This window comes from Leucoraja erinacea, chromosome 31 (assembly GCF_028641065.1).
Source record: "Leucoraja erinacea ecotype New England chromosome 31, Leri_hhj_1, whole genome shotgun sequence".
Taxonomy (NCBI): Eukaryota; Metazoa; Chordata; class Chondrichthyes; order Rajiformes; family Rajidae; genus Leucoraja; species Leucoraja erinaceus.
The window spans coordinates 22,325,901-22,338,172 of NC_073407.1; the positions used below are offsets into that span (position 1 = coordinate 22,325,901).

General features: G+C 47.7%; 1 protein-coding gene across 7 annotated transcripts in view; it reads left to right on the plus strand.

Annotated features, from left to right (window-relative positions):
- The window catches only part of vav2 (vav 2 guanine nucleotide exchange factor), a 148,998-nt gene that overhangs the window by 113,185 nt on the left and 23,541 nt on the right, over nucleotides 1–12,272 (plus strand). For 4 of the 7 annotated variants that reach the window (XM_055660313.1, XM_055660316.1, XM_055660317.1 and 1 more), the window contains 5 exons: nucleotides 2,431–2,516; nucleotides 4,217–4,349; nucleotides 5,751–5,765; nucleotides 9,703–9,812; nucleotides 12,005–12,106. In XM_055660313.1, the coding sequence (XP_055516288.1) occupies nucleotides 2,431–2,516; nucleotides 4,217–4,349; nucleotides 5,751–5,765; nucleotides 9,703–9,812; nucleotides 12,005–12,106 (446 nt within the window). The remainder of the gene's footprint in view (nucleotides 1–2,430; nucleotides 2,517–4,216; nucleotides 4,350–5,750; nucleotides 5,766–9,702; nucleotides 9,813–12,004; nucleotides 12,107–12,272) is intronic. The other 3 variants (XM_055660314.1, XM_055660318.1, XM_055660320.1) reach the window with 1 other exon arrangement.

Below are 12,272 nucleotides of genomic sequence, written 5' to 3' on the forward strand. Positions count from 1 at the left end.
GGAAACGAGCCCTTCGGCCCAACTTGCCCACACCGGCCAACATGTCCCATCTACACTGCTTGCGTTTGGCCCATATCCCTCTGTCCTATCCATGTACCTATCTAATTGCTTCTTATTCACAGAGTCAGGAAGACTATTTCTGGGGGAACGATTAATACAACTGACATGTACTAACCATATTCCTCAGGGAAGAAGGTTATATCCTGGTCTCCTTCCCTTCACTATCCTCGGTGAAACTTCTTGTGTTGGCTTTTATCTTATGTTAGTTTTCTTCTTTATCTCCTTCCTGAAGTTAGTCCTTTTATTCTTGAATTAGGCAATTTGGATCAACACATCTACTCCACCATTCAATCATAGTTGATCTATCTCTCCATCCTAACCCCATTCTCCTGCCTTCTCCCAATAACCCATCCATTTAGGAATGATGCTGTCAAGCCGGAAAGGATACACAGAGGATATGAGGATGTTGCCAGGACTAGAGGGTCTGAGCTATAGGCAGAGGTTGAGTAGGCTGGGACTCTATTCCTTGGAGTGCAGGGGGATGAGGGGTGATCTTATAGAGGCATATCTGATCATGAGAGGAATATGGGTAGATGCATGGAGTCTCTTGCCCAGAGTAGGTGAATGAGGACCAGAGGACATAGGTTTGTGAAGGGGAAATGATTTAATTGAAATCTGAGGGGTATCTTTTTCACACAAAGGGTGGTGGATGTATGGAACTAGCTGCCAGAGGAGGTAGTTGAGGCAGGGACTATCCCAACATTTAAGAAGCAGTTAGACAGGTATATGGATGAGGCAGGTTTGGAGGGATATGGATCATATGCTGGCAGGTGGGACTAATGTAGCTGGGACATGTTGGCCGGTGTGTGCAAGTTGGGCTGAAGGGCCTGTTTTCACACTGTATCACTCTATGACTCCTGATACTCTTACTGATCAAAAATCTACATCTCTGCCTTAAAAAGACCCACTGACTTGGCCTCCACAGCCATAATAATAAATTCAATACATTCCTCAGATTCGCCACCTTCTTCTGAGGCTATGACCTCAGTTGATACATTTCTTACCACAGTGGAGCCACATTCTAGTTTAGAGATACAGCGCGGAAACAGGCCCTTCGGCCCACTGAGTCCACGCCGACCAGCGATCCCCGCACACTAACACTATCCTACACACACCAGGGACAATTTACATTTATACCAAGCCAATTAACCTGCAGACCTGTACGTGTTTGGAGTGTGGGAGGAAACCGAAGATCTGGGAGGAAACCCACGCAGGTCACGGGAAGAACGTTCAAACTCCGTACAGACAGCACAGCACCCGCAGTCAGGATCGAACCCGGTTCCCTGACGCTGTGAGGCAGTAGCTCTACCGTTGTGCCGCCGTGCCGCCCATAATCGCAGTTCAAGAGTGTATGTATGACACAGGAATCAGTAGTGACGCAAGGTTGACTCACGCTGACATCAATTAGGGCCAAAATCGCTTGCAAAATCCAGACTGCCACAGGGACACCTTGAATACAGCATCTGGTTTCAATCAATAACCGGTATACCCCAAGGTGTTTCTTTCATAGAGGATATCGAAGTCACCTAGACCATTCAATAAATAGATGTGGCTGAGAGACCAAAGTGATTCACTGACCCAGGCAGACTGTCTCAATGGCCCTGGCTTGGCGACATGCTGGCTTTATGCATGGGGTCTTACTAATTGTGGCTCTCTGCATGTTTCATGATGGTTTATCGCTACTTACTGTAATAGGAACCTCTAGTTTTATTGAGTTGGGTGATCCTGGGTCTTTTGTGACATGGCTGGACTGCCTTTGAGGATCCAGCGTCTTTGTGCCCTGGGTTTTTATTAACTTTCTAATTTTGATTTATTAATTAACTATGGTTTATTAAGTTTCAGCTGCGAAATATTGAAGTTGAGTGGAAGATTGAATGAATTTGGATATTGGAATCGAGGGTTGACTGGGGTTTTTGAGTTTAGTTTTTAGTTTTAGTTTAGAGATACAGCGCGGAAACAGGCCCTTCGGCCCACCGAGTCCGCACCGACCAGCGATCCCCGCACACTAACTTTATCCTACACATACAAGGGACAATTTACATTTATACCAAGCCAATTAACCTACAAACCTGTACGTCTTTGGAGTGTGGGAGAAATTCGTAGATCGCTGAGAAAACCCATGCAGGTCACGGGGAGAATGTTGAATCCGCTGTAAGGCAGCAACTCTATCGCTGCTCCACCCTGCCGCCCGACATGCTGGATATCTGGGAGCCAAGTTCTCGGGGAAAATGTTTGTGTTATTTTGGTTCAGGAGAGGGGAGTGGGCTGGAGTTTACTAAGGAGCAAAGATCAGGAGTGGCAGCATTTTGAGGTTTGGCAGAAGTCCAATGGAAGTTAAAACTTATCACCGGCTGTGCCGTGTTTCCACAGCAAACCTCACTGGCAAATTACGGCAGACCGAAGATTGACGGTGAATTGAAAGTTTGTTCCACAGTTAACAGAACAAAACAGGACCGGTGAGTAGGTCAAAGGCGGCCATGTTGTGTCGGTAAGATAAAGCCTGGGGTACTCTTGGTCGGGGAGATACGGTCTTAAATAGAAACTGTAATGTATTCATACATATTCATGTACATGTTAATGAGTTGGTGTTCAATATAAGCAGGGAATGTTGGGTCATAAACCTCTCTCTCTCTTGATCCAGGCAACCAGGGTGTAAGTTGTTATTTATTCTGCCGTCCGGAATATAACAGAAGCATCGAAACATAGAAAATAGGGGTGATATTATAGAAATCGATATTATAGAATCAATAGAAATGAACTCCTCTTTAACTAGAGATAGACATGAAATGCTGGAGTAACTCAGCAGGTCAAGCAGCATCTGTGGAGGAAAAGAATGGGTGACGTTTTGGGTCGGGATTCTTCTTCAGAAGAGGGGTCATAGAAACATAGAAACATAGAAATTAGGTGCAGGAGTAGGCCATTCGGCCCTTCGAGCCTGCACCGCCATTCAATATGATCACGGCTGATCATCCAACTCAGTATCCTGTACCTGCCTTCTCTCCATACCCCCTGATCCCCTTAGCCACAAGGGCCACATCTAACTCCCTCTTAAATATAGCTTGGGACCCGACCCAAAACATCACCCATCCTTTGTCTCCACAGATGCTGCCTGACGCTGCTGAGTTAATCCAGCACTTTGTGTCTATCTTTGGTATAAACTGTCATTCCCTGTTTCAAATGTTACAAATGGCATGTTGGCCTTTATTACAAGAGGAATCGAATACAGGAGCAAAGACGTCCTTCTGCAGTTGTACAGAGCCATAGTGAGACCACACCTGGAGTATTGTGTGCAGTTTTGGTCCCCTAATTTGAGGAAGGACATTCTTGCTATTGAGGGAGTGCAGCGGAGGTTTACAAGGTTAATTCCCAGGATGGCGGGACTGTCATATGCAGGGAGAATGGAGCAGCTGGGCTTGTACACTCTGGAGTTTAGAAGGATGAGAGGGGATCTCAATGAAACATATAAGATTGTTAAGGGCTTGGACACGCTAGAGGCAGGTAACATATTCCCGATGTTGGGGGAGTCCAGAACCAGGGGCCACAGTTTAAGAATAAGGAGTAAGCCACTTAGAACGGAGACAAGGAAACACATTTTCTCACAGAGAGTGGTGAGACTGTGGAATTCTCTGCCTCAGAGGGCGGTGGAGGCAGGTTCTCTGGATGCTTTCAAGAGGGAGCTAGATAGGGATCTTAAAATTCAATGTGATCATGGCTGATCATCCCCAATCAGTACCCCGTTCCTGCCTTCTCCCCATATCCCCTGACCGCTATTTTTAAGAGCCCTATCAAGCTCTCTCTTGAAAACATCCAGAGAACCGGCCTCCACCGCCCTCTGAGGCAGATAATTCCACAGACTCACCACTCTCTGTGAGAAAAAGTGTTTCCTCGTCTCCGTTCTAAATGGCTTACTCCTTTATTCTTAAACTGTGTGTGGCCCCTGGTTCTGGACTCCCCCAACATCGGGAACATATTTCCTGCCTCTAGCGTGTCCAAACCCTCAACAATCTGATATGATTCAATAAGATTCCCTCTCATCCTTCTAAACTCCAGTGTACAAGATAGATGTTGGTGCTGAGGTTGTCTTTTTGGCTAGTGTGAGTGTGAAGCAGTGCGACCAGGAGCAGCTGTGTTGGAGCGTTGCCTGTTTGTGTTGCAGGTACCTGTTTCTCTTCGATAAGGCTGTGATTGTCTGCAAGCGGAAAGGCTACAACTACGAGCTGAAGGAGACAATTGATCTTCAAGCCCACAAAATGACCGATGACCCAATGAACAACAAGGACCTGAGAAAGGTAACAGTGCCCGCGGGCTCGGGAAATCGCCAACACAGCAGACATGTTTCATTAGGTGTTGTTGTGGGAGATGGAAGTGCTGACAACCCGGTCTGGGGTGAAATAGCTCACTTCAATGAGTGGAGGTGTGCAGTGCGTGGGTTTGTGTATGAGTGAGACTGAGGTTGCCAGCCTCCTGTGAGCATATCCCGCGCTGTACCAGACTGTCCCCAGAGTGGCCGAACACCTTCTAAACTGGAATTTAAACTGGCACCAACTTTGGGATAATCGAAACATGATTCAATGTCCCCGTTCCCAGCACTCCCACTGAGCTGTTACAGGACTAGTGTTGTTTGCTATCGTTTGGAGATACAGTACGGACTGGGTGGGCCAAAGGGCCTGTTTCCGTGCTGTACCAGCGATCACGCTGTACATTGGCACCATGCAACACACCAGGGACAATTGACAATTGTTACCGAGGCCAATTCACCCACAAACCTGTACATCTTTGGAGTGTGGGAGGAAACCGGAGCTCCTGGAGAAAGGCCATGCGGTCACGGGGAGAACGTACAAATTCCGTTGTCTGGTTTGAAGCCAGGTCTCTGGCGCTATTGGGCACGAACTCTACCTCTGTACCACCGTTCCTAGTTCAGGTCTTTCTGCTCCCCACCTCTCCACCTCAATACCTCCCATGACAGCCTGGACAATCCCTTTCCACCAACCTCAACACCTCCTGAATTCCGCTGCACTCCCGTAGTCCCGTGCTCCTCTCTATCTTAATTCCCCAACGTACTCAGTTCCCCCCTTTCAGTCTCCGCTGCCCTTCCCCACCTTCCCTTCATGGATCTTTCGGAACGGGACGGGACGGAATACTTTATTGTCACATGTGACAAACCACAGTGAGATTCTTAGCTCGGATACCCAAGGTATACAAATGGCAGCCATCTACGGCACTGACAAAGTGACAAAGTACCCTGGCTCCTCCTTTATCCACCCCCCTCTCCCCACGGTGATCCCCCCCCCCCCCCCCCATGCCAGAGCCCCCATTGTCCATTGTCCTTCCCCCATTGTTCTTTCCCCTCCGCCCCTCCTGGTGGTCTGGGTCCTCCGTTGTTCTTCTCCTCCCCCGCTCACGGCGGTCCCCCCCACCATCGACCACGGGTCGACAGGCGTCTGTAGTCTGCATGTGCCTGCTCAAGGAGATCCAAGCTGATGGATCTACCTTCACTGCTCTACCCCATTGAGCGCCAGATGGGACCCATCCCTTGGGAACGCCTAGTTTTTATTCAGTGTCTCGGGCAATGTTATGTGAAGGAGTAAATAAGGGAATCTTGAGCAGTCTTGTTTATCTTTCCGTTACGTTTGCTAAACCCAGCACCATGCTGACCGATTTTTTTTGCTGTGTTCTTTTATGCTTCCTAGTCCCATGGGAAAATGGTGAGTAGTTGCAAGTAATCTGCGGGGAAACTTGTGGGCTGCATGTTTTCTCCACATTATATGTTGCGTTTCGATTGCTCGGCGGCTGAGTTGGTCTCTCTGGGTTTTGCTGCCGGTTTACCTGCCTCACACTCTGATACAGTAGTTTCGTTCAGAGGTACAGCGCGGAAACAGGCCCCTTTCAGCCCACTGAGCCCGCATCGACCAGCGATCCCTGCACGTTAACACCGACCCACACACACAAGGGACAATTCACACTTATACACTTAAACCAATTAACTTAAAAAGCTGTACATCTTTGAAGATTGTGAGGAAACCCATGATAGAAACATAGAAACATAGAAAATAGGCGCAGGAGTAGGCCATTCGGCCCTTCGAGCCTGCACCGCCATTCAATATGATCATGGCTGATCATCCAACTCAGTATCCCGTACCTGCCTTCTCTCCATACCCCCTGATCCCTTTAGCCACAAGGGCCACATCTAACTCCCTCGTAAATATAGCCAATGAACTGTGGCCTCAACTACCTTCTGTGGCAGAGAATTCCACAGATTCACCACTCGCTGTGTAAATGATCTTGGGAAAGACCCACGCGGTCACGGGGAGAAGGTACAAACTCTGTGCAGACAGCACCCGTGGTCGGGATCGAACCGCCGCTGTAAGGCAGCAACTCTACCGCCGCGCCACCGTGCCGCTGTTAATACAAGAAAATATTTGATAAACTGCGTGGCTTATCTGCTGAAGGAACTCGGGAACAACGCGTTTTAATTCCTATTGCAAACTATGTCACACAGTGATAGTTCATGCCGTTACCTGATATTGAGGATCTATCTACCTGCTAATAATCTATGTTGAGAGTTGCCGGCCGAATGTTTGCTGGAGATAGTTTGTCCTGATGGCTGTGTGGAAATGTTTATCTAACAATTGTTTGTGCTGAAGATTACTGGACAAATGTTTATCCAGCCTTCTCTACCCTTTGCTGGCTATTTGTTGGTGCAGCGCTAGAGTTGCTGCTTTACAGCGCCAGAGACCCAGGTTCAATCCTGACTACGGGTGCTGTTTGGTTGGAGCTTGTACGCTCTCCCCGTGACCTGCGTGGGTTTTCCCCGGGAGCTCCGGTTTCCTCTCACACTTCAAAGACGTGCAGCTTTGTAGGTTGGGCGATCGTTTCGCCGAACACCTCCGCTCAGTCCGCAATAACCTACCTGAACTCCCGGTGGCTCAGCACTTCAACTCCCCCTCCCATTCCCAATCCGACCTCTCTGTCCTGGGTCTCCTCCATTGCCAGAGTGAGCAACACCGGAAATTGGAGGAACAGCACCTCATATTCCGCCTGGGTTGCTTGCGTCCGGATGGCATGAACGTTGAATTCTCCCAGTTTTGCTAGCCCTTGCTGTCTCCTCCCCTTCCTTACCCCTCGAGCTGTCTCCTCCCATCCCCCCAGCCATCGGGCTCCTCCTCCTCCCTTTTTCCTTCCTTCTTCCCCCACCCCCCATCAGTCTGAAGAAAGGTTTTGGCCCGAAACGTCGCCTATTTCCTTCGCTCCATAGATGCTGCTGCACCCGCTGCGTTTCTCCAGCATTTTTGTGTACCTTCGATCTTCCAGCATCTGCAGTTCCTTCTTGAACAGCTTTGTAGGTTAATTGGCTTGGTATAAATGTAAATTGTCCCTAGCGTGTGTAGGATGGTGTTAGTGTGCGGGGATCACTGGCCGGTGCGGACTCGGTGGGCCGAAGGGCCTGTTTCCGCATTGTATCTCTAAACTAAACTCTGCTCAGTCTGAAGAAGGGTCTCGACCTGAAATGTCACCCCTTTCCTTCTCTCCAGAGATCAGTCCGAGGAAGGGTCTCGACCCGAAATGTCACCCCTCCCTTCTCTCCAGAGAGGCTGCCTGTCCCGCTGAGTTACACTTGCATTTTGTGTCCACAAACTTAAATAAATGTGGACCGGTCATTAAGCAAATGTTTACCCCCTGATAGTTTTTACTGTCAGATGAATGTTTAGTGTTAGCAGTTTGCGTTCCACCCGTTTGTGACCTTTGTCTGGGTTTTGGTCTTTCACAGCTGAAGTGAATTACTGCTTCCAGCTCTCCCAGCTGATCGGGCAGGGGGAGAATTTGACTCATTGGAGCATCCGGGAGAATCTGGAGCTCACAAATCTGCTGTTTCTGGTTAACTGCGGCTGGTCCCGTTATTAGGCAACTAATAATGTCCTAATGTTGAGTGTGAAATGGAAGCAGCGATTTCAACAAAATGGCAGAGTGTTGTATAACGGGAAATACGACTTGTGGGAAAGGCAGGCTTGCCAGCTGGGAACTATTATTAAAATGCGGCAACATATGGGGCTTGATTCCCAGCTAGAAATGTACTCTCCCACCAAGTCCAACAGCACCTCCTGACCCATCAATAAATCAATCCAAAATCCAACAGCCCAAACCAACAAAGAACAAATGTTTGGTAGACAAAAATGCTGGCGAAACTCAGCGGGTGAGGCAGCATCTATGGAGCGAAGGAAATAGGCGACGTTTCGGGTCGAGACCCTTCTTCAGACTGAGCAGAGTTTAGTTTAGAGATACAATGCGGAAACAGTCCGCACCCACTGAGTCCACACCGACCAGTGATCCCCGCACATTAACACCATCCTACACACGCTAGGGACAATTTACATTTATACCAAGCCAATTAAGCATCTATGGAGCGAAGGAAATAGGCAACGTTTCGTCCCGAAACGTTGCCTATTTCCTTCGCTCCATAGATGCTGCCTCACCCGCTGAGTTTCTCCAGCATTTATGTCTACCTTCGATTTTCCAGCATCTGCAGTTCCTTCTTTTTTTTTAAATCAAAACCTTTTTTTTTAGTTTTCAGGACATAACAAAGTGCAAAGTTGTCCATTTGTTACAGACAGAGTGTATGAAAAGAATAAATAAAAAACAACTTATGCTAACCTATAACAAGCCAACAACAATAAAAGAAAAATAAGATACCAAAAATAACCCCTCCCCAGTCACTGCCAGTGAGCATATGCAAATATCAGCCTGTAACAACAATAATCCACGATAAGTGAATGGGTAGACTGTTAAGCTGTTAAACTGTGCCTGATGATCAAGCATTTATAAAGTCTGGAATGCATTTAATAAAGGTCCCCATGCTTTCTGAAATCTTCCATTTGAATGTTGGTGAGTACCTGATTTTCTCGAGCTTTAGGCAGGAGATAATATCTGTCAGCCGTTGAGTATGAGTGGGCGGGATAGGTTCCAGCAGTCTAGTATAGGTTAAACCATCACCATAAGATCACACTGGGGCAGCATTAGGCCATTCAGCCCATCGAGTTCGCTCCGCCATTCGATCACGGCTGATCTTCCTTTCCCTCTCAACCCCATTCTCCTGCCTTCTCCCCATAACCTTTGACGCCCCCCCGACTATTAGGGCAATCTGGCAGAGTGAACAATACTCCTCTTGGGGGCTGGGATCAAGGAGTGGGAGCAGGGGCAGCGGTGAAGAAGGGCTGAGGTGCAAGGTCATGGTGGAACTATATTACAGTCATTGAGCGATACAGCATGGAAACATGCCCTACTTGTCCATGCCGACCAACATGTCCCATCTACACTAGTGCCACCTGTCTGCTTTTGACCCGAATCCCTCTAAGCGTGTCCTATCCATGTACCTGTCCAATTTTTTCTCAAACATTGCAGTAGCACTTGCCTCAACTACCTCCTCTGGCAGCTGGTATTATACATTCACCAGCCCATGTAAAAAAAACTACCCCTCAGGTTCTTACCAAATCATTCCTCCCTCACCCCAAACCAACGCCCCTGATTCTCCCCGCCCCCCCCCCCAAACTCTGGGCAAAAGACTCTGTACATTTACTCGATCTATATCTTCGTTATAAACCGGCATCTGCAGTTCCTTCCTACAGACTTTGATTTTCTGTTTTTCAGTGGTCCTACGCATTTTACTTAATTCATCTTCAGGGCAAACAGGGCTTCCAGCTGTTCTGTAAAACCGAGGATATGAAGAGGAAATGGATGGAACAGTTTGAAATGGCACTGTAAGTTTCTGACCTGCCTCTTGGCTGAAGCAGTAAACTGCATGAGATTATGAAATATTGTGGGCTGCTTTTCAAAACTCACTGCACTCATTATTTTGAACTGTTAGGTCACTTATGAGACCATTCTGGAGTGCATGTTGTATATGCTTCTTAATGTTGTTAGAAATGTTTCCGTGCTGTAATTGTTATATGGTTAAATGAAAACCAGCACTCCTCTCCCAATGTGCTGGATGTATTTCATGAGAGTTAGATTTAGCTCTTAGGGCTAAAGGAATCACGGGATCTGGGGACAATAGGTGCAGGAGTAGGACATTCAGCCCTTCGAGCCAGCACCGCCATTCAATATGATCATGGCTGATCATCCAAAATCAGTACCCCGATCCTGCTTTTTCCCCATATCCCTTGATTCCGTTAGCCCTAAGAGCTATATCTAACTCTCACTTGAAAACATCCAGGGAATTGGCCTCCACCGCCTTCTGTGGCAGAGAATTCCACAGATTCACAACTCTCTGGGTGAAAAGGTTTTTCCTCGTCTTAGTCTTGATTGGCCTACCCCTTAAGGCCCTGTCCCACCGTACGAGCTAATTCAAGAGCTCTCCCGAGTTAAAAAAAAAATCAAACTCGTGGTAAGCACGTAGAATGTTCGTAGCGGGTACGTCGGAGCTCGGGACGTCTCTTAGCGGCTCGTAACGCTAACGGCAGGTACTCGGGAAACGCGGTAACCGCGGGAAGACTCGTGAAGATTTTTGAACATGTTGAAAAATGTCCACGAGAGCCCCGAGTACCTACGAGCGGCCATTACCGTAATTCTCCGAGTTCGAATCAGGGGAAACTCGGGTGAACTCTTGAATTAGCTCGTACAGTAGGACAACCCCTTTATTCTTAAACTGTGGACTACTGGCTTTAAAATGAACGGAGTTCAGGAAAGTTAAAGAGTCGAGGGGAGGAGACCAACATTTTAAGGTGATCGAAATGGAAAGCATGTCGTTTCAAAATAGGGCGCACTTAGCAACAGAAATGGATCGGGCTTGTTGTGGCTTTCTGCCTCAGAAGGCTCTGCTAATGTCCGAGTCTGGAAATTAGGCTCCAGATTGTATATTGCAGTCAAAATTATGAAACTAGCTTACTTTTTCTCTATTTGCCCAAATGTTTAATCTAGTGATTCAGTCCTTCAGATTTTTACTTTTCTGATTATTTTCAGGATTTATGGTATAATTTCAATTTGGGGAATTGTTCCCTCTTCACTCAGCTGGTTGTGTTTATCACTGAAGGGCCTGTTCCACCAGCATGCGACTGCATGCGTCTAGCGCGACCAAACGTGGTGGCTTGTGGCGCTGCGTACGGCCTCAATGCGGCTGCGGGCCAACAGGCGGTTGCCGCGCGGAATTTTTGGACAGTGTCAGTTTTTCGGAGCCCCGTGCGATGTCGGGACCAGCCCCGCACAACTCCAGACGGCTCCGGCGATCAAAGTGGGACCGGCCCCGCGAGGCCGTACAGCTCAAGCGACCACGTTAGGTCGCGCTTGCCGCATGGAGTCACATGCTGGTTGGACAGGCCCTTAACTGATTACACTGCAAACTGGTGTGAATGGTAAACATGATTCAAGATACCGTTCACGTTAGTTCTATGTTATCCCATTTTGGCATCCAGTGGCCATTGCCTCAGAATAAAATTACGTTCTTTTAGAAAGGAGATAAGGAGGAATTTCTTTAGCCAGAGGGAGGTGAATCGGTGGAATGCATTGCTACAGAAGGCAGTGGAGGGCAAGTCAATGGATATTTTTAAGGTGGCGATTGATAGGTTATTGATGAGTGAGGGGGTCAAGGGATATGGGGTTAGGAGGGAGAGATTGATCAGCCATGAATGAATGGTGGAAATTACATGATGGGCCGAATGGCCTAATTCTGCTCCTATCACTCTGGAACTCTCTGCCACAGAAGGTAGTTGAGGCCAGTTCATTGGCTATATTTAAGAGGGAGTTAGATGTGGCCCTTGTGGCTAAAGGGATCAGGGGGTATGGAGAGAAGGCAGGTATAGGATACCGAGTTGGATGATCAGCCATGATCATATCGAATGGCGGTGCAGGCTCGAAGGGCCAAATAGCCTACTCCTGCACCTATTTTCTATGTTTCTATGTTTCTATCACTTATGACCTTATGTTTATTTTCTCACTTGAATCATTTCCTTTCCAGATCAAATATCAAACCGGAGAAAGCAACAGCAAATTATCACAATTTCCAAATGATGACGTTCGACAAGTTCACGAACTGTAAAGCCTGCAGAATGTTGCTGAGGTAAACACTGTAAGGTGTGGGTGCAGCAGCATCTATGGAGCGAAGGAGATAGGCAACGAAGGAGATAGGCAACCTTTGGGTTTCGCCCCGAAACGTTGCCTATCTCCTTCGCTCCATAGATGCTGCTGCACCCGCTGAGTTTCTCCAGCATTTTTGTCTACCTTCG